Source organism: Balaenoptera physalus (genome assembly GCF_965194825.1).
Source record: "Balaenoptera physalus genome assembly, chromosome: 9".
NCBI lineage: Eukaryota > Metazoa > Chordata > Mammalia > Artiodactyla > Balaenopteridae > Balaenoptera > Balaenoptera physalus.
The window spans coordinates 98,012,247-98,033,606 of record NC_138888.1 but is presented as its reverse complement, the minus strand read 5'-3'; the positions used below and the strand labels follow the sequence as shown (position 1 = coordinate 98,033,606).

Sequence of the window (21,360 nt, the reverse complement as noted above, 5' to 3'; positions counted from 1 at the left end):
AAGCAAAATTTTAAAGGCTTAGTCATAAAGTGTCTGGGAAAATTTGATAACGCTTGGCAAAAATAGAAGGTTCTGTATTTTTACGAGTGTTCAATTAAAATAGACCCATCTTTCCAAGTGCTCTTGCATTCTGATGCTTGCAGATGTAATATTTTAAATTGTTTTTTAAGGTCCTCATGAAGTTTTGCTATAAAATATGAATATATTGGCTGCATTAAAACAAATGTATTTTTAATATCTGACTAGATCATTGTTTCTGTTTTTGATACAGTAAAATCAGCCTTCAATAAGAAGTAAATAAAAAACAGAATTTACGCTTAACATAAAGATTATTGTTTGTACAAAACGTGCTAGAAAAAGTTTCTTTTTATTCTCTTCGTAAATAAATCCAACTTAAAACGACGGAGTGGTTTTTAAAATTAGCATGCCTAAAAAATTTTTTAAACTTTTATATTGGAATATAGTTGATTTACAATGCTGTTAGTTTTAGGTGTACAGCAAAGTGAATCAGTTATACATATACATATATCTATTCTTTTTAGATTCTTTCCCCATATAGGTTATTACAGAATATTGAGTATAGTTCCCTGTCCTATGCAGTAGGTCCTCGTGGATTGTCTATTTTCTGTATAGTAGTGTATATATGTTAATCCAAACCTCCTAATAAAATTAGAATGCTTTTAAAGTTTAATTACTAATATATTTTAAAATAGAAACTATCATCTTAAATTTCTCAGTTTTATTTGGAAAGTTATTTGAAACTACCATGACTTTTGGTAACTGGAGTTATTAGTGAAATAAAGTAGGATAAATACTATTGTGTTGTTTGTTTTCTTAAGACAGTTGATCTTTCAGAGAAGGCGAGATGGTTTTAGACGGCCCAGATTAGAATAAGGAATCCATTTACTGTCCATCAAGAACCTTTTTGAGCATGCCTCTATCATCTACCTGGAGAGTTTGCGTTTATGTATACACAAAATAGACTTAGCATAACTGAGAATCAACCATGCTCAACACAGATGCTCGTTGATATTTTGTTGATCTAAGCCCTGGGTATCGTATACCCCCAGACTCTTATTCTGCTGCCAGACAGTGTCTGTATATGGGAACTACGTCTTTCCCCAGCTCTGTGACCTCAGTTCAACGCGTAGGATCCAAAATCTCTGTGGGTAAATAATTGGTTCTTGTATAAGAGATGAGGAAGTCTCTTATTAGGGAACCCCTTTATTACCAATTCTGGGAATCCTTTTCGGTCACTGTGACCCTCAAGAAGGTGGGAAGCAATTTACCAGCAGAGATTCAGGAGTTTATATTACCTTCTGGGTCCTCTCCACTGCGGGAAGCAGGTTACGACCCACTGCAGGTCTGGCACAGAGAGAATCTTGCGTAAAGATTGCTTAACATCCCCAGTATTTTCTCCAGTCTCCTTCTCATTGTGTCCCTCCACTGTTACCAGTGGATGACCAAGGTCTCTACTGACAGCCAGCGTCCATGGTGACACCCTAAGCGGTGCAGTGATGGTTCATCGTTCCTAGGGGCACACGAGGTCCACGCTGACAACTCCATACTGTCATCCTAGACTTTCCAGCTCTAGGATTAGCACCGAGGCTTTGAGGATCCCAAATCACCTAAATTTTACATAGGGGAGAGGTGGGGTTTCTAACAGGGAGAATTAGGGTAACTGAAAGGAACAGAAAGATAGTCAGTACCATCTCCTCTTGTGTCAACTCCCTGAAGGAGGATGGAGCAGGGGACAGAGTAAAATGTTTTGGACACTTTTGTGTTAATTCTAATATTCTAACTCTTTGACCTCCTCGTGGTTAATAGGTCTCTTTAGTTTCAGACCTCTGCATCATTAATTTGACGTCAGTCTTCAATCTACTCTCTGTTCTGGGGCCTCTGTGCCACTAAAAATGATCAAACTATATCCAAATCATAGAGAGAAATTCCATCTAATATATTTTTTAAGCATGAACTATTTATAAATCTGTGCTGTATACGAGCAAATGATATGCTGGTTCCTGGCGTATATATTTTCCTGCTTACGGTATTAAGGACTCTGTTTAAGAGAATCTGAGGCCTGAAGCATCACTTGAGAGAATAGAATATAAGGATGCAAGTTCCAGGCTAGATTCTGAGCCCTCTAGGGCGTACGTCTTTGGTTCTTGTTGAATCCCAAACACCTAGAACAACCTGGAGCTCTGAAGTGCTCAGTCAATGTTTATTTATTAAAGGAAAGCAAAAATCAGTACCAGAGGTCATTTGAAGGTGATATTACTGATTGTTTCTCCTAACAGTTTACTATGAAAGTATCAAATATCCAAAAAACCTGAAAGAGTTTCATAGGAGACAATCCTATAACCACCACTTAGAATCGACTGTTACCATCTTACCATACTTGCTCAATCACATATTTATTCATCTACTGATCTCTCCGTCCATTAATTGATCTTATTTTTAAAATGCATTTCCAAGTAAATTGCAAACACCGGTACTTTTCTGCCTATTTCCTGCTGACCACTGTATTGGTGGTTTGTTACGTTTCCTTCATATTCTTATCCATATTGCTGGCTTTTTGGTGGCTGCTCTTTCTGGAAAATCTCCTTGGAGCTCTCTGTGGACCACGCTTATTTGCAAAAAGGAGGCAGAACATTAGTTTCAGAATCTCAGGTTTATGAATATGAAAATGAACTAAAATTCTGGTGTGCTAGTTATCGATTGTTGTGTAACCTGTTATCCCCAAAGTCTGGTGTGAAACAACCATGAACTTGTATTATTTCCCACAGTTTCTGTGGGTCAGGAATTTGGGAGGCATGTAGTTGAGCAGTTCTGAGCTGCCGATGGCAGAGCTGCCGTCATCTGAAGGCTTCACCAGGCCTGGGGGTCCTCAGTAAGGTCGCTTTTCACGTGGCTGGCAGGTGGGTGGTGGCTATTGGCTTCTGTTCCTCCCCCCGTGGGCCTCTCACAGGCCTCTTGAGTGTCCTTATCACATGGCAGCTGACTTCTCCCTGAGCCAGGAATCCAAGAAAGAGAGAACAGGCAGAAGCTATCCTGTTAATGCTAGTTACGTCTCCAGCTGGACTGTCTCCAATGCGATGCCTTCCTAGGGAATTTTCTAGGAACTCATGTGTTTCACCCAGTATACTTTCGCTCCACCCCCATTTAAGGTGCCCTGTGTGTTTGGGGCACCCATACTGTGAGTGGAGACCCTCCCGAATGCTCCCATGCTTTACTCTGTAGCCTTCTTCCTAGGAGGGGTTCAACCCCTGAACTTCCAAGCCACAGGAGTCTGCCCACCAGGCCCCAAATGCCACTCAGCTGGCCCAGCTGAGCCATTAACAGGAACACAAAATCTAAAGTGTTTAGGAAAGTGGCTGGCACACAGAGGGCTCTCCGTAAATGCTCATTATTATTCAGACAACTTAGTATTGGCACAGGCGTGAGGGAAGTCAAAAGGATCAGCTCTTTGAAGGCCCAGGGGCAGGAGGGGGTTATTGGGAGTCTGAATCTCTCCAGCTTTGCAAAGCAGGTGCCAAGGTGGCCTCTCTGTACCAGCATCAGTTCTCTTGCTACTGAGGAACCGCAGAAAGTTCTACCGTGCAAGGGATGGAGGCGTTCTCATCTAGCACGGTGTTGGGTGCAGCCTGCAGTGGATGACCTCAGCTGCACACACACCTGGGGCCTCTCCTGGTGACAATGGCAAGCCTGGTCAGTAGCACCCCAGCTCCCCTATCCTGATAATGACGCAGCCTCATTCTACTCTTGAGAGGCAAGTCACTGGGAAATGAGGCTCTACCTTTTTTTTTTTTTTAAATTAATTTTTACTGGAGTACAGTTGCTTTACGATGTTGTGTTAGTTTCTACTGTACAGCAAAGTGAATCAGCTGTACTTATACATATATCCCCTTTTTTAGATTTCCTTCCCATTTAGGTCACCATAGAGCACTGAGTAGAGTTCCCTGTGCTGTACAGTAGGTTCTCATTGGTTATCTATTTTATACATAGTATCTATAGTGTATATATGTCAATCCCCATCTCCCAATTCATCCCACCCCCCCCCTTCCCCCTTGGTATCCATACATTTGTTCTCTACGTCTGTCTCTATTTCTGCTTCGTAAATAAGATCGTCCATACCAATTTTTTCAGATTCCACATGTATGTGTTAATATATGATATTTGTTTTTCTCTTTCTGACTTACTTCACTCTGTACGACAGTCTCTAGGTCCATGCACATCTCTACAAATGACCCAATTTTGTTACTTTTTATGACTGAGTAATATTCCATTGTATATACGTGCCACATCTTCTTTATCCATTCCTCTGTCGATGGACACTTAGGTTGCCTCCCTGACCTGGCTATTGTAAATAGTGCTGCAGTGAACATTGGGGTGCGTGTGTCTTTGTGAATCATGGTTTTCTCTGGGTATATGCCCAGGAGTGGGGCTCTGACTTTTGAAGGGAGGAGGGTCAGAGAAATTTTGGACATATTTTAAAACCACCACATGCAGGCTCTTGTTAGAGTAGTATATAGTTCATCCCGGGTTTGATTCTCAGCCAGTGACCTGGAGCAACTTCCTTTACTCTTCCAAGCCCCAGGTTCCTGGTTTGTAAACTGGTATTAGTTAGAGCACCCACCGGAAGGATTGTTGTGAGGTAGAATGACACGGTGTGTGTAGGCTGAGTGTGACTTCTGGTCTGTTCATGCTAGAAGGTAGGATTTCCACTAGTGATAGAAACAGTAAAATAACGGTGCCATCAAACTTACCAGGACTGTGACACGATGCACGAGATACAGGAAGAGAGTGCATCCTAGAACAGGTGAGAGGTCCTGGAGAGAGTGTGGCAAGAAAACAAAGCCTGTGCAAATGTGCCTTTCACCCGTGGACTGCCTCAGACAGGGCGAGACACGGAGAAGGGTATTGTGACCCACAGTGACTGTCAGTGTGGAAGAGTTTGTACTCGGGATAGGAAGTGACAAGGTGACTGCTGACAGAGCTGTGGGACGTGGTTCCTGCCGTCCAGGAACCCTGCGGTTTAACTGGAGAGCAAACTCCAGGATGTCGAAAGAGAGAAAACAAATTGTTTAATTTTGGTGGTTAGGAGGGACGCATGTTTCAACATCGCGATTACTTTTGATAATACTATGTATTTAAAATTTCAATTCTCACTTACAGTTAAAAACACTTTTGAGGTAAAACAATGAGACCTTGATACATCTGATGTCTTTTTTCCCCCAGCTACCTCTGAACAGTGGTGATGAGATTTATGAGCTCCGTGTCACTGGACGTGCCCAGGATGAGATTTTATTCTCGAATAGTACGCGCTTATCATTTGAGACCAAGAGAATGACTGTCTTCATTCAAACAGACAAGCCCCTGTATAAACCAAAGCAAGAAGTGAAGTTTCGTGTTGTTACACTCTTCTCAGATTTTAAGCCTTACAAAACCTCTTTAAACATTCTAATTAAGGTGAGTGCCAGACAGAAATAAAGCTGGGGGTTCAAAGCTGTCTCACTGAAGCTCTCTTGGAAGTTCTGCTCACATTGTTGGTACTGGGATGTCTTAGGATTCACGTGGCTAAGCTTCCCTCCCAAAGTGGGATGGTTTCTCTAGGAAGGGGGATGGTACAGCACTGGGTTAAGAGCTCAGGCTCCAGAGTCAAGCCTGCGTGGGTTCCGGTCCTGGCTTCTTCATTGATTAAGTCATTTGTCAAACATTTATTAAACTTCTGTGTCCTCGATACAGAAGGTGAGTCCCTGCTTACATCGACTTTTTATTGCAGTGGGTAGTGGACAGACAATATATAAACACACAGATACATAAAAAAAGAGTGCAAGTGTGTGTGTGTGTGTGTGTGTGTGAGAGAGAGAGAGAGTTTGTGCTTGCTGTTTTCTATAGGGTTGTTAGAGAAGTCCTATTTGAACAGAGACCTATAGGAAATAAAAGAATGAGCCTCTACAAACAGAGGGAATAGCATATGCAAAGGCCCTGAGGTGGGAACTTGTTAGGTGCATTGGGGGAACAAGCTTGCAGTGCACTGTTGCCCAGGAATTGAGGGGACAAATATTAGGAGATAAGGTTAGATACAGGTAGGTCAGCTGGATGAGGGGCTATACAGGATCTTCTTGGCTATGATGTGGACTTTGGATTTTACTGTGAGTGAAATGAAAATTCAGTGGAGAATTCTGAGGAGAGGCATGATGCGATCTGAGTTAACATTTTAAAAGGATCACTCTGTGCTCTAAGAAGAATAAGTGCTAGCTCTGTGACCTCGAGGAAATTAATCAACCTCTCTGAGCCTCGGTTTCCTTATTTGTAAAATGTGTAAAAATAATAATATCTTGTACAGGTTTTTGTGAGGATTATGTGATATGATTCAGGTAAAGCATTTAGAACTGTGCCTGGCACATAGAACATGCTCCTAAACATTAGCTATTGTTGTACTGGGAGCCCCTCTGGCAGGAAACCTTTTGGCCTCCTCTGCCTGAGTACTCTGGGCTCTGGAGGCAGCAAGGTTGGCAGACTGAGTGCTTCCAGTGAGGGCCAAGCTGGAGGCAACTGACATCTGGCTGGACCTGGTTTTCTACGTTTAAGCTGAAGAGAGTATTAGACCTTTGACCAGTGACATAGAAATAGGGTGACCAGCTCACCCCAGTTTACTGGGACTCTCTTGATTTTAGTACTGGAAAATCCCCTCAGTCCCAGGACATTGGTTGGCATGGACATACATACACTACCAAATGTAAAATAGATGGCTGGTGGGAAGCAGCCGCATAGCACAGGGAGATCAGCTCGGTGCTTTGTGACTACCTAGAGGGGTGGGATAGGGAGGGTGGGAGGGAGATGCAAGAGGGAGGAGATATGGGGATATATGTATATGTATAGCTGATTCACTTTGTTATACAGCAGAAACTAACACACCATTGTAAAGCAATTATACTCCAAGAAAGATGTTAAAAAAAAATGTGGCACATATATACAATGGAATATTACTCAGCCATAAAAAGAAACAAAATTGAGTTATTTGTAGTGAGGTGGATGGACCTAGAGACTGTCATACAGAGTGAAGTAAGTCAGAAAGAGAAAAACAAATACTGTATTTTAACACACATATATATGGAATCTAAAAAAAAAAAAAAGGTTCTGACGAACCTAGGGGCAGGACAGGAATAAAGATGCAGATGTAGAGAATGGACTTGAGGACACGGGGAGGGGGAAGGGTAAGCTGGGATGAAGTGAGAGACTGGCATGGACATATATACACTACCACATGTAAAATAGATAGCTAGTGGGAAGCAGCCGCATGGCACAGGGAGATCAGCTTGGTGTTTTGTGACCACCTAGAGGGGTGGGATAGGGAGGGTGGGAGGGAGACGCAAGAGGGAGGAGATATGGGGATGTAGGTATATGTATAGCTGATTCACTTTGTTATACAGCAGAAACTAACACACCATTATAAAGCAATTATACTCCAATAAAGATGTTAAAAAAAAAATCTGGAACAGGAAAAAAAATGTTCTGAGGAATAACAGAATGGAAGGCAAATTTAGGCTTTTTATTTCAGTATCTTCCTATTCTTCTTAGTTTTTTCTGTTGTTATGAACTAAACAAACACACAAACAAAAATCAAGCAAACAAACATGTATACGTATAACTTCAAGCCAAGATGTGTTTATAGCAAATATCACATTGGTTGGCATGTTTCTTGAATGGAACTGGTATTATTTCAGAGTTGGCAGCTCTGTGAATGTCTGCCTTTGCTGTGTTGGAATAAAGCAGGTCGCCATAGTGAATAGCATTTCGAAATTCACGTAACTCTCTGAGCAGTTTATGGACGCCATTCATACTGCCCTTCATCATTTATCCACAAATACTTAGAACTTACTAAATGCTATATTGTAAATGGAGGGTTTAGAAGTGAACGTCTGCCTGTGTCTGGCTGTTTACAATCGATCTGCCTCTTTCTGTCTCAGGCGAATAAAAATCAGCCCTGGATAAATTGTCTGTTGTAAGCGTTGACCCAGAACGAACGCTGCTGATTGTGATTTGTGGATTCTTTGGGCTCCTCTCTCTGATTTTGGACTCCGCCTGTCACATTTGGCTTTCCCAGAAGTGCACAGAGAGCCCTTCCTCTTGCTATTCCTGGTCCTGAGGGATCCCGCTGGCCTGGCTGATGGGTGGTCCCCTTGGCCGGGGCAGGAGAGCTCTACCCGGAACCCACTGTGTTTGGGACCAGTGAGTGATGCACATGTGGGTGCCATATTCACCACAGTACTCATGGGTCAGAGCATTGATGTGAATGCCCTCACCCTGCGCTCCTCCATCTGAAAACAGTCGTTTGGGCCAGGGTTCACCAGACTCTGATGTTTTCTTTTTCTACATCTTTCCGTATGGGACAGGTGGTTTCTTAGAAAAACTTCCAAGAGCAAAGTGGGACTGTAGTGTTAACGAGAGCCCCTGACTTGGACGAAGTTGTACTCTCTAGCACAGCACCACCTGCAGGCAAGTGTGGAGAAGGCATCTGGGAACTACAGGAGGCCAGCTTTTTGGGGCCCATCTTGCCCAGCCAAGAATGACTGACTATAGGATGTGGCTAAAATATGGACCGTCATAGCATGTTCAGGCATGTTCAGTGTTTTTTTGGGATCATTGGGTGTTTTCCCTGACCCAATAACTGACCTTCTCAGGAAGCAAAGGGGCTTCAGGGACCTTTTTATGGTGGAATAAACCTCTTCCCCTAATTCTGGCTTCCTGCAGCCGGTCTGTCCTTATACTACGGAAATAAGTGTCTCCAACGCTGTGATGGCAGCTGGCACACTGTTTTCTACCCTGGCTGCCCTTCCTGAGAAGTTGTTGCTCCTGGTACAGATGAGCGATCTTGTGGGCACAGCTGCTAGCTGGGGGTCCGCCCTGTGACTTTGCTCTGACACTTTGGCCTGGAGCAGTGGTGGCACCTTGTTTAAGTGATTTGATGTCTTTAATTCTACATGCTAGGCACACACCTTGTGCATAATCCAGGACTCTGGGGACTGGCAGAAATATTTGCCTTCTCCAGCCAGGGAGTTTATTGCTTGAGATGGCGGACACAGGCACCTGATGGAGAGCCCAGGCCATGCAGAGGTGACTCGAAGAGCACGAGGGGCCACTTTCCCGGTGTCACCAGCCACGTGGCTGTTCCGGCTGCGACAGGGGCACTGTTCACATCATACGTGGCTGTCCTGTGTGCATCCCAGTAGGAGGTGACCACGTGCAAATTCTGGGCTCCGCTGTCATGCCACCATGCGTCACCTGTGCAAATCCTCATGGGCTCTGTAAGGACTTCTGGCATTTCTACATTCTCTGTCTCTTCCTTGTGGGTGATAGGCCCAGGTCCAAGACAGGCTTGGGAAACGAGGGATTTATCTCATTCACTCCCAGCCCTGCAGATCCTCCAGGTCATCAAAGACTTCAGTTTGGATTTCCTTTGTTTGTAGGGCTGTGCGGGAAATGTGTACCTTCACCAAAATAATACATCGGCGGACTATGTGCATTTCTTTCCCTACATTTTAAGCGACACTGGGAATTATTATTATCATTTTTTATTTTTGTCAGTGTGATGGAAGAAAAATGGCCTTTCATTGTTTTCATTTACATTCCCTTCATTATTAGACAGCATATATTTATTCGCTCTTTGTATTTCTTTATTTGTTTTTGATCCTTTGAGCTCCGTAGCCATCCCAGTCTTGACAGGGGCAGGAGAGCCAGCTCTGACTGCAGTGCCTGCCCCAGGGCTTGCCAAGGATGGTGACCTGCTTATTTCTGACCTGCCTGTGGTCTTTGGTTTTTTTTTTTTTTAATTAATTTATTTATTTTTGGCTGTTGGGTCTTCGTTGCTGCTCGCAGGCTTTCTCTAGTTGCGGCGAATGGGGGCTACTCTTTGTTGTGGTGCGTGGGCTTCTCATTGCAGTGGCTTCTCTTGTTGTGGAGCACGGGCTCTAGGCACACGGGCCTCAGTAGTCGTGGCTCACGGGCTCAGTCGTTGTGGCTCACAGGCTTAGTTGCTCCACGGCACGTGGGATCTTCCTGGACCAGGGATCGAACCCGTGTCCCCTGCATTGGCAGGCGGATTCTTAACCACTGCACCACCAGGGGAGCCCCCTGGTCTTTGGTTTTTAACAATTAGTTTCTGCCTTCCTAGACCACTTCCTACTCAGTTCTCAGCATTGTACTTACCCCGACTTACACACTCTCCCCGGCTTGCGGAGGAAGGTTTCCTCTGGCTTCTAAAAACCAGGCCAACCCGCTACCTTGAGTCAGAGGATAGAGATTAGGAATCAGGGATGGTGGTGTGATGAACTGGGAGATTGGGATTGACATATATACACTAATATGTAGAAAATGGATAACTAATAAGAACCTGCTGTATAAAAAAATAAATGAAATAAAATTCAAAAAAAAAAAAAAAAGAATCAGGGAAAAAATTTGATCCCGGAGTTCATAATCCAGGGAACAAAGAAACACCAAAACCAAAAAGTAACAATGACAAAAGACACCAAAAAACCCAGATAACAAATGAGAACCTTAAACAGTAGTGCATGTCAGGGGGGTAAACTCCGGGCGCATTGGGGTTTCTCCAGGGAGTGGTCACTCCTGCCTGTTGGAGGCATGTGTAGAAGGCAGGAAGTTGGAGCTTATTTCACCATCTGGACAAGGAAGGAAGGGCCTCCCATGCAGCAACGGTAGAGGCGTAGGTGCGTGGGTATTTGGGGCGAATTGCAAACAAGTCTGTATGTCTGGAGGAAGACGTACGTAGAAATGTAGATGGGGTCAGCTTCCTAAGCCTTGTAAACTACGCAGAGGAATGTAGATCTCATTCCGTTGGCGAACAGAAGTCATCGTCACCCGGTGGTCTGATACATTGGGCATAGCGAGCGTTTGCTCATTGCTTGTAATTTGCCAGGAACTGTGCCTGCTGTTGCAACCCCTTTGCCTCAGCCACAGGTTTGTGTCTGGCGGTGGGGAAGACGTATCGGAGGGGCAAGACTGGAGGAGAGAGGTTAGTTGCGATAGTTAGAAAACAGTGGTTGGATGTGAGATGTTAAAGGGGCAGAGTTGGCAGGGCTGGGATGGGATTGGATGGAGGGAGCGTGCTCTGGGAGAGCCTGGGAAGACTCCGGTGTTCTTCACGCATCCCCTTGGTTAAGCACCCCCGTGACACCGCTTTTGTCGAATCGAAAGACACGTGCGTTTGAATCCTGAGTTCCGTCACGTGTTGGTGCTGTGATATCGGACCAGCTGTTTGTGGTTGAGGGCTTACCTAACCTCTCTGGGCGCCCGTTTTCTCAGCTGTAATGGGAGGATAATCCTACTCTGGAGGAGAATCCTAGTGACTGAAGGACGTGTGAGTGGTGGTGAGAAGGCAGAGTGCCCTTAATACAGGGGCCTGTTATCCCTGCAGTGGGGTTTCCTCTCAGCAACAACACCAGCAGCAGCACAGGTTTGGTGAGGTACGTGATGTAGTGTTTCATGTAGAAGGAAGTATGTGCCAAGATTTAAAAGGTAGAGCAGAATAAAGACGTTCTCAGGAGAATATGAGAAAAGAAGTAATTTTTATTCATCGTCTTTGGTAGTATAGAGCTGACATTTTCCAAGAGCTCCCTCTGTCCCACATTTTGGATGTGCCTGGGAGCACTGCAGGGCCGTATCCGTAACCAGGTCGGATCCACGTCACATGGGGGTCTTTATATCGTTAACATGCATATGGTTTTCATTGTAGGATCCCAAGTCAAATTTGATCCAACAGTGGTTGTCAGAACAAAGTGATCTTGGAGTCGTTTCCAAAACTTTCCAATTATCTTCCCATCCAATACTTGGTGACTGGTCCATCCAAGTTCAAGTGAATGTGAGTATAAATACATTTTGGGGGGGAATGTTAAAATGTTTTAAATAGGTCCGGTGGGGAAAATATCTCTGAAGTCATTTATTTAGTGAAGAGAAAAACATTAATCTGAGTATCTAGATAATTTAAGTGGTTTTATTTTTAATTTACTATTGTTACCAATGGGTTAGCTTGTGTTATAACATATTAGAGTTTTAATCATTGTTGTCTTTTTACATAATGTAATGTTTGAAGGTTAAGACATTTCACATTTTAGTATAAAGCTGATTAAATATTTACTGTATTTAGTTATTGCACACATTGAGTATTTTAAAACTAAGTAATGAATACATAGCTATTATTTGGCAAATCTTATGTCTCAGAGTAATGACTTCTGATGAGAGATTGGTCTAACCTACTTTATCTTTGTTTTAAAAACTCTAGTGACCTTTAGGTTTTTAATCCATTTGGAGTTTATTTTTGTATATGGTGTTAGGGAGTGTTCTAATTTCATAAGGCCAGACACTATAAAACTCTTAGAGGAAAACATAGGCAGAACACTCTATGACATAAATCACGGCAAGATCCTTTTTGACCCACGTCCTAGAGTAATGGAAATAAAGACAAAAATAAACAAGTGGGACCTAATGAAACTTAAAAGCTTTTGCACAGCAAAGGAAACCATAAACAAGATGAAAACACAACCCTCAGAATGGGAGAAAATATTTGCAAACGAATCAACGGACAGAGGATTAATCTCCCAAATATACAAGCAGCTCATGCAGCCAACAAACACATGAAAGGATGCTCAACATCACTAATCATTAGAGAAATGCAAATCAAAACTTCAATGAGGTACCACCTCACACTGGTCAGAATGGCCATGATCAAAAAATCTACAAACAATAAATGCTGGAGAGGGTGTGGAGTAAAGGGAACCCTCTTGCACTGTTGGTAGGAATGTAAATTGATACAGCCACTATGGAGAACAGTATGGAGGTTCCTTAAAAAACTAAAAATAGAATTACCATATGGCCCAGCAATCCCACCACTGGGCATATACCCTGAGAAAACCATAATTCAAAAAGATACATGTACCCCAATGTTCATTGCAGCTCTATTTACAATAGCCAGGACATGGAAGCCACCTAAGTGTCCATTGACAGATGAATGGATAAAGAAGATGCGGCACGTATATGCAATGGAATATTACTCAGCCATAAAAAGAAATGAAATTGAGTTATTTGTAGTGAGGTGGATGGACCTAGTGTCTGTCATTCAGAGTGAAGTAAGTCAGAAAGAGAAAAACAAATACCGTATGCTAACACATATATATGGAATCTAAAAAAAAAAAAAAGGTTCTGACGAACCTAGGGGCAGGACAGGAATAAAGACACAGACGTAGAGAGTGGACTTGAGGACATGGGGAGGGGGAAGGGTAAGCTGGGACAAAGCGAGAGAGTGGCATGGACATATATACACTACCAAATGTAAAATAGATAGCTAGTGGGAAGCAGCCGCATAGCACAGGGAGATCAGCTCTGTGCTCTGTGACCACCTAGAGGGGTGGGATAGGGAGGATGAGAGGGAGACGCAAGAGGGAGGGGATATGGGGATATAGGTATATGTATAGCTGATTCACTTTGTTGTACGGTAGAAACTAGCACAGCATTGTAAAGCAATTATACTCCAAAAAAGATGTTAAAAGCAAAAGCAAAAACAAAAACAAAACTCTAGTGACCTTAACAGCTACCACAATCTTCTGCTCCCCAATGCTTCTTTCTGCCCAGCTCCCCCGCTTACTTCCCGTATTTGCTGCCAACTCCCATGCCTCCGAGACCTAACAGGGCAGGGGCACTAGAACGCCCTCTGTGTCTCTGCCTCGGGTTTTCTCTGGTGCATCACTCTGTGGTGTTTGAAGATTCATTGAATATTTTCTAACTTTTTTCTTTGGAATTTATTAAAATGTATATAAATTCACAAATAAGAGCTTTAAAAATTCTATTAGAACAGGGCTTCTCACTTTTGACATTACGGTAAAAAATTGTTTGTTGCGGGGATGTCCTGTGCACTGTGGGACGTTTAGCAACATCTCTGAACTTTACTCACTAAATGCCAGTTGCAGCCGTCCCCTCCCTCCAAGTCGTGACAACCAGAGATGTCTCCAGATGTCACCAAATGTCTCCTTCGAAAAATGCCCTCTCCCTCCTCCTTCGAGAGCCACTTTATTAGAAGGAATAGTCATTCATTAGCAGGTGGCCTGAGGTGAGATAAAAGTACCAAGTACCTAATAAATTAAAAATGAAAAAATTTTCCTTTAGTTAGCATTTTCGGGGGCCACATTTTAAAAGCAGAGCTAGGTCCCCTTAGCACATGTTTTTTGAGCATCTGCATGAAGATAAGGAGCGCGCTGGGCTCGTGGAGAGTTTGTGCCACAGAGGAAATGAGAAAGCGTGCGAGGAGTTACGGGCGCTGAGAGCGGGGGGTGATGAACGCTGGGTGGACCAGACATTGGAGCTTGTAGAAAAGGAGGACAGAGTAGGTGTTTGTGAGACGTAGGAGAGAGGAGGGTTTGTGTCGAGGTAGGGAAGGTGGAGGAGAGCCCCGGGGTCTGGGGACTGGGGAGAACGGAGGGACTGACACATGTCGAGGATGCTGGGAGCTGCAGATTAGGAGGCATGTTGTGAGTTTTAAGGAGTTAGGACTTTATTCTCTGTTCCCACGTTTTGTTTTCATTATCATTTCCCCAGGAATCAGCTGTTTGTCCATCCATCCATCTATCCATTCATCCATCCACCTACCATCCTCCATCAAATATGTGTTGAGGGCTTATAGTGCTGTGATGTGATACCAGGAAGCCTAATACCTGATCTCTGTCTTTAAAGACTACTGTGGGGAGATGACTAATATGACAAAGTTAAGTGACACAAGGGTGACAGAAGAACACGAGGTAGTGCAACAGCAGAGGACTTGTGAGGCGCTCAGTCAGTGAGGCCCGTCAGGTGCCTCCAAGGAGCGAGTCTCACTCAGGCCCCCTGGGGGTAAAGATGGTCTGTTGTCAGCATGAGTGCCTGTGCTTTGGGGCCAGCGGCTTCCTCTGTCCTTGTGGTCGGCCCCATTCCCCTCGCTTCTCTCTGACCTCTAGGGTGTCCTCTGGTCCAGATCTGGACTGAGCGCATTGGCTCAGCCTAATAACCATCTCCTCAGAGTACTACAAGCAAGCCTCTGCATGGGTGGCGGGCAGCCCACGGATGGGTCACTGGGTCCGATGTCCATCGCTGGACCATTCTGAGGCCACCTCTGCACAGTGACCCGGTCTCAGCCTTGCGGGTAGCAGCCTCTGAGGGATTCCTTTGTTCAGTGAGTGGCACACAGAGTATGTACCAGGGGAGAGAGGAGACTAGAATAGTGGAGAAAGGCTGGGAGGTGTGAGACTGTAGGGTGAAAGAATTACCGGATTTCTCAGGTAGTAGTTTGTGGACTTGACCTGTCCTATTGCTTTAACAGGAAAAAAAGATAAATGCTCTTAAGGGAATTCAAGTGCTTGAAAAATTAAAAAACATTCACCAAATCTGGTCCTTGCCCACCTCTTTGGCCTCGTTAAGGGCCACCCTTACCCTTGAACTCTATGCTTTAGATGTATTACTCCTTAAGTTTCTTAAACTCGCCAGTCTGTCCTGTCCCAGAGCCTTCCCCGTGGGCTGCTCCCTCTGCCTGGAATGCTGTTTTTCTGCTGTTTTTCTAGCTCCTTGCTTTTGTCCTCAGGCATTATCTTTGATGGCCTAGAGCCTCTGGACATTTGCGTAGCACACTGTGCTTCTCTTGGTCCAATCCTGTCACTTGATTGGCAGGACCTGATAGGCAGAGTCTGTATGAGCTCTGTAGGCAGAGCCTTGTTCCCCTGTGTCTTGGAGACTTAGCACGGTTCTTCGCACAAGGTAGAAGTCAGTACTTGTTCAATGAATGCGTGAAAGCTATATCATAGTCATTGGTCTTGAACTAAATATAGTGTCCCCTTTTCCACATTCTATAAACATCTTTATCTTTTTGAAGACAGACATATTGATCAGGAACTTATTAGTGGTGATATCATGTTTTTTCCTTCCAGCTTTGTTGAGATATAATTGACAAATAAAATTGTAAGATATTTAAAGTGTACAATGTGATGATTTAATATACATATACATTGTGAAAGGATCCCCCCTAGGTGATACAATGTTAAGGCACACAACTGAGGGAAAATAAACCCCGTTATTTAAAAAAAAAAAAAAAAAAAAAGATTCCTCCAATGGCCACCAGAGGTCAGTATAGTCAAAGAAATGTTATGAGAAGCAAACTGGATCCAGCCTTGGTCTCTGGTTTCTTTCCTTGACTCCAACACAGCATTCAAGGACTCTACATTGCTTATTATTGAACTCTTTTCCATTTAGCTGTGAATAATTATTATGGAGGAAATATATTTATTATTTAAACAATCCACCATTATAGACCATATTTTTATTTTCCCAAGGCAGTGACCATTCTTAGTATAAATTTTAGGGAGGGGAAAATAATTATTTTCAGGAGACTGTTTTGAAATCCAATTTTGTCTCTAGAAAAAATATGGCCTGATTTTAGTATTACTACTGAAGGACAATGTATACAGGACTTACCAGAGCTTTGATTTGTAGTGACATGCAGATAATCAGAGTGGCATTATTATAAAGTAAGTCTTTTTTTTTTTTTTTTAAATTAATTAATTTATTTATTTTTGGCTGTGTTGGGTCTTCGTTGCTGTGCGAGGGCTTTCTCCAGTTGCAGCAAGCGGGGGCCACTCTTCATCGCGGTGCGCGGGCCTCTCACTATCGCGGCCTCTCCCGCCGCGGAGCACAGGCTCCAGACGCGCAGGCTCAGTAGTTGTGGCTCACGGGCCCAGTCGCTCCGCAGCATGTGGGATCTTCCCAGACCAGGGCTCGAACCCGTGTCCCCTGCATTGGCAGGCAGATTCTCAACCACTGTGTCACCAGGGAAGCCCTAAAGCAAGTCTTGATGATTATTATTTTTAAGCCCTCTTAAAGTTAGTAAAATTTAGTAAGAACGCTGACTTTTTTGTGTGCTATTTATACATATACTTAATCTATATGATTGCATCGGATGGGACTTGTTCTTTGCTGCTTTGGGAACAATCACCGTCCCTGCCGGCTCTCCCACGCTTTGGTCCCTTCCACGTCTCCAGGCCCTTTTCCATCAGTTCTCCCTTAACTTCCTGGAGCACCAGACCCTCCCCGCAGAGGGAAAGGGTTTATTTTAGCCATAATACCCCTCCACAGACACGTGTTTTACCTCATGTGCATTATAGGTCAAGTGGGGAAATGTGCTCTAAGTTGATAATCATCTTACAAATACACCTTGGGAAGATGATTTGTTTTAAAAGTCAGGCATCGCTTGTATTTTTGTTTTTTGTAGTATTTCTCTAGTTGCCTTATCTCTTGACTGGTGTCCTTGGTTCTCCCAAATAGTTGCAAATTTTTTTTTTTTTTCTCCCTATTTTAAAAATTGTGGTAAAATATACATAACAGGAGATGTACTGTCTTAACTATTTTTAAGTGTACAGTTCAGTGGTATTAAATACATTCACAATGTTTTGCAACAATGTTGTGCACCATCCGTCTCCAGAACTCTTTTCATCTTGCAAAACTGAAACTCTGTACCTATGAAACAATAACTGCCCATTTCCCTCCTCCCAGCCCTGCCCTCACGTCCCCGGCACCCATCGTTCTACTTTCTGTCTCCATGATTTTGACTACTCTAAGTACCTCACATAAGTGGACTCATAGAGTGTATGTCTTTTTGTGACTTTATTCCACTTAGTTTAATGTCTTCAAGGCTCATCCAGGTTATAGCACGCGTCAGAATTTCCTTCCTTTTTAAGGCTGACGCATCTTCTGTTGTATGTAGATTCCGGATTTAGTCGCAAAGTTTCTGGCATCTTTGATTATAAATTGTATGCCAGGTTACTAGAAGGCAGTTTTAGAGGTTCTTTAAAAGAGAGGCTGGCGCTGGTGTCTGAGCACCACGCTCCCAGGAGGCAGGAGGGACCTTACCGCACTGCCCTCTCCCTTGGGCAGCCTCGGCTGGCCCAGAGTTTCAGGTCTCTGGGCGACTCAAGCATGGGTGTCACATTCCTCTGAGGACCCGGAGGAAGAGCACTGAGAGAGCCCTGCTTCTGGATATCGCAGCCCTGCACCTTCCTTCCTTGGGAGCAGACAGCGTGTCTTTCCTCCCAGAGTGGCTGGTACAGCTCCCGCTGCAGGAACTTAGCCCTGATTCCCAAGCACCCGTGTGCCTGGGAACCCGCCGACGGCAGCTCTCGTTCAAGTTGCGCAGCCCAGCGCCCCGCCCCCAGAGGGCAAGTCAGTTTCGCAGGCAGCGACCTAGGAGTTTGCATGTTATATTAGCGCTCTAGGAGATCCTATTTGTTTTCAGGACCACGTTTTGAGAAGTGCTGCTGTGTGCCCACAGCTAGGCTTCTTCGGGTTCTATCTCTTCCAGTGAGAGGCGGTGGTGGGTAGTGGAAAAGGCATGCCCCCGATTTGTTCTTGGAACTCCCTGGTGGTGAGACTGAGCTACTTACTTGACCCCTCTAGGTGAGTAGCTCCGCACGGCCCCCTGACAGCCTAGACTTCCTAAAGCAGATTTGGGGTCACGGTCTCAATTTTTTACAGCAGCTTTTCTGGAGATTTGGATACACAGCCTGTGTAGGAACCCCTGAACCAGACGACCTCTTAGTCTCTTCTGGCTGCATCTGACTGCAGTTTCTCAGCCCTTGTTTTGATCTTAGGCCAGTGTTGGGCTGGCAGACAAGAAATAGAAGGTAGAAAGCGCGATAGCCCCGAGGCCTGAGATCCCTTTTTTGGAGCCCTGTGTGCTAGTTTGTGGGTGTAAAATTGTTGTGTAGTTCAGAGGCAGTCTGCACTGAATTGTTCCTTTGTTTGTAACAATACCTCCTTTCTCCTGAGCTAGTTGTTGTGGAACGTCAGGTAGAGGGGCGCTGCGTGGCCTTTTATAGCCTTTCTGCCTCTCCTTATCTTTCTGCTTAGCTGTTCCCTGGTCAGTTTGCTTCTGCTGTCAGGGTTTTTCTGAAGCCACTGTCCTTTGCAAAAGAGCACACATTCGTTTGGACAGCTCTTGAGCTTGGAACGCTCCACAAGTGGCATCTGGTGATCCCCTGGCTGGTGACGACAGCTGGACAGAGCATGGACCCACCTGTGACAGGTCAGCAAACAGTGTATCCTCTCTGGAATGTGCATGTGGCTTCCAAAATCCTTTTGCTAGCCTCTGCTTGAAAGAAGGCTGCCTTTTGGGGCAAAGACCTTAAGTTCTTGCTTGCATGTGCAGTGAAAAAAAGGAAGGAGGAGTTAGTCTTAGAATTTTGATTTTTTAGAGCATGTCAACTGGTGGAGGCTAGCACTTCATTCTCCGTTTTTCCCTAGGTCCTTCTACCCAGCACCTCTACAGCACTTATTGATCCGTGTAGGCTTTTCTTTCTCCTTTTTTGGTGTGGTAAGGTATACAAGAAATTTACCATCTTAGCCATTTTTAAGTGTGTAGTTCAGTAGCATCAAGTCCATTCACATGGTTGTACAAACATCACCACCATCAATTTCCAGAATTTGTTTCATCTTTCCAAACCGTGATCAGTGTAGCTTTATAGAATATGACTGCCTTACTTATTAGACTGTGAGTTCCTTGAAGACTCAAGTTCTTTTTCTTTAATTGAAGTAGAGTTGATTTATAATATTGTGTTAATTTCAGGTGTACAGCATAGTGATTTGCCTTTTTTTCAGATTATATTCCATTATAGGTTATTACAAGATATTGGGTAAAATTTCCTGTGATATACGGTAAATCCTTGTTGCTTGTCTATTTTGTGTATAGTAGTTTGTGTCTGTTAATCCCATACTCCTAATTTGTCCCTCCTCCCTCCACCTTTCCCCTTTGGTAACCATAAGTTTGTTTTCTATGTCTGTGAGTGTGTTTCTGTTTTGTTTATAGATTCATTTGTATTATTTTTTAGATTCCACATATGAGTGATATCACAGTATTTATCTTTCTCTGGCCTAGTTCACTAAGCATAATATTCTCTAGGTCCATCCACGTTACTGAAAATGGCAAAATTTCGTTCTTTTTTACAGCTAAGTAGTATTCCGTTTTATATATGTATACGTACACACACACACACACACACACGTATCACATCTTCTTAAGCCAGTCATCTGTTGATGGGCACTTGGGTTGCATCCGTAAGACAAGAGTTCTGTGTGATTAATTTCCACATTTATTCTGTCCTGTTGTAGGAACTCATTTATGCTTGTGGGATGAAAGAATGAGTGAACGGAGTGATTGAACGGTTTCTCCTAGACTGTTGCTACTGGTCATTATCCTTTGTGATGCTCTCTGACCTATAGCCCCAGTCTTCTATATGAGACTACAACTTAGTAGAGATATGTTCATATATTTTCATTTTGAGGATATGTGCAATATATAGTTGTGTACTTGGTGCACCTGTGAGCCAGTAGGAAACAGGCCTTTTGGATTAATATTCTGGACTTTCTGATTTTGAAGATTAAAAAAGATTTCAGTCAAGAACTGAATATCCTGGTCTCTTGTGAAATTCAAGATGCACGCACACGTTTTGTGCTGTATTATTCCTGTGACTTTATTAGGTCGTTTGATCTGCTAATTGTCAGTCCCTGGGGGTGTGCATTTAATTAAATTCTGGCTCCAAGCTAATTTATGTCAGGAGTTCCTTGTCTTGTTCTTTCTCTCCAGAAGCTACCCTAGGAATGTTCTTCCTTTCACATGTCCCTTACCGACCCCTCTCTTCAGTGAGAAAACTTTGGGATCGGATTTTAGCGTGTCCTGATCATCAGTGAAATGGGGAGTCTGAGAAGTCTGTCAGCACATCTCACAGGGTTTTGGTGCTGGAGAGGATCTTAGAGGTAACCCAGACCCATCTCCTCCTTTGACGGAGGAAGAATCTAAGTGACCTGTTTGGGCTCAGGTGGTGTTAGGGTAGGGTCAGGGCTACAAGCTAGATTTCCTGATACTTTTCAGCTCTATAACATTAAATTATTTAATATGTGCTGCAATTGCTGTTTTAAGGCAGTCACTTTTTTGGTTGAACATAGATGTCAACAGGGCTGTCTGGATGCATTGGTGGGGAGGATGCCCACCTCTGTCACATGATTTTCGGGTGCCACACGTGTCACTCCCTCATACATTGCATTGTTTTCAAAGTGTCTCAGATTCTGAACACAACAGCCAGGACTTTGAATTGAGGGTTTGAGCCTAGGAGACTCATGTTACAGCATATGCGTTGCCTGGTAGGGAACTATGTAGTATCCATTAGTGTATTTACTACGGATTAGCTTGCTGTCACCTAGCAGACGGTATAATCTTGGTATTATGAGCCATAAGATTAATTTTTTTTTTTAGTTCTATGACTTTAATTTTTTTTTTTA

The 21,360-nt window shown here is 43.7% G+C and overlaps 1 protein-coding gene across 3 annotated transcripts in view; it reads left to right on the top strand.

Annotated features, from left to right (window-relative positions):
- Positions 1 to 21,360, top strand: part of CD109 (CD109 molecule) — a 134,761-nt gene that overhangs the window by 21,656 nt on the left and 91,745 nt on the right. For all 3 annotated transcript variants that reach the window (XM_082474140.1, XM_082474142.1, XM_082474141.1), the window contains 2 exons: positions 5,239 to 5,469; positions 11,756 to 11,881. In XM_082474140.1, coding sequence (XP_082330266.1) covers positions 5,239 to 5,469; positions 11,756 to 11,881 — 357 coding nt within the window. The remainder of the gene's footprint in view (positions 1 to 5,238; positions 5,470 to 11,755; positions 11,882 to 21,360) is intronic.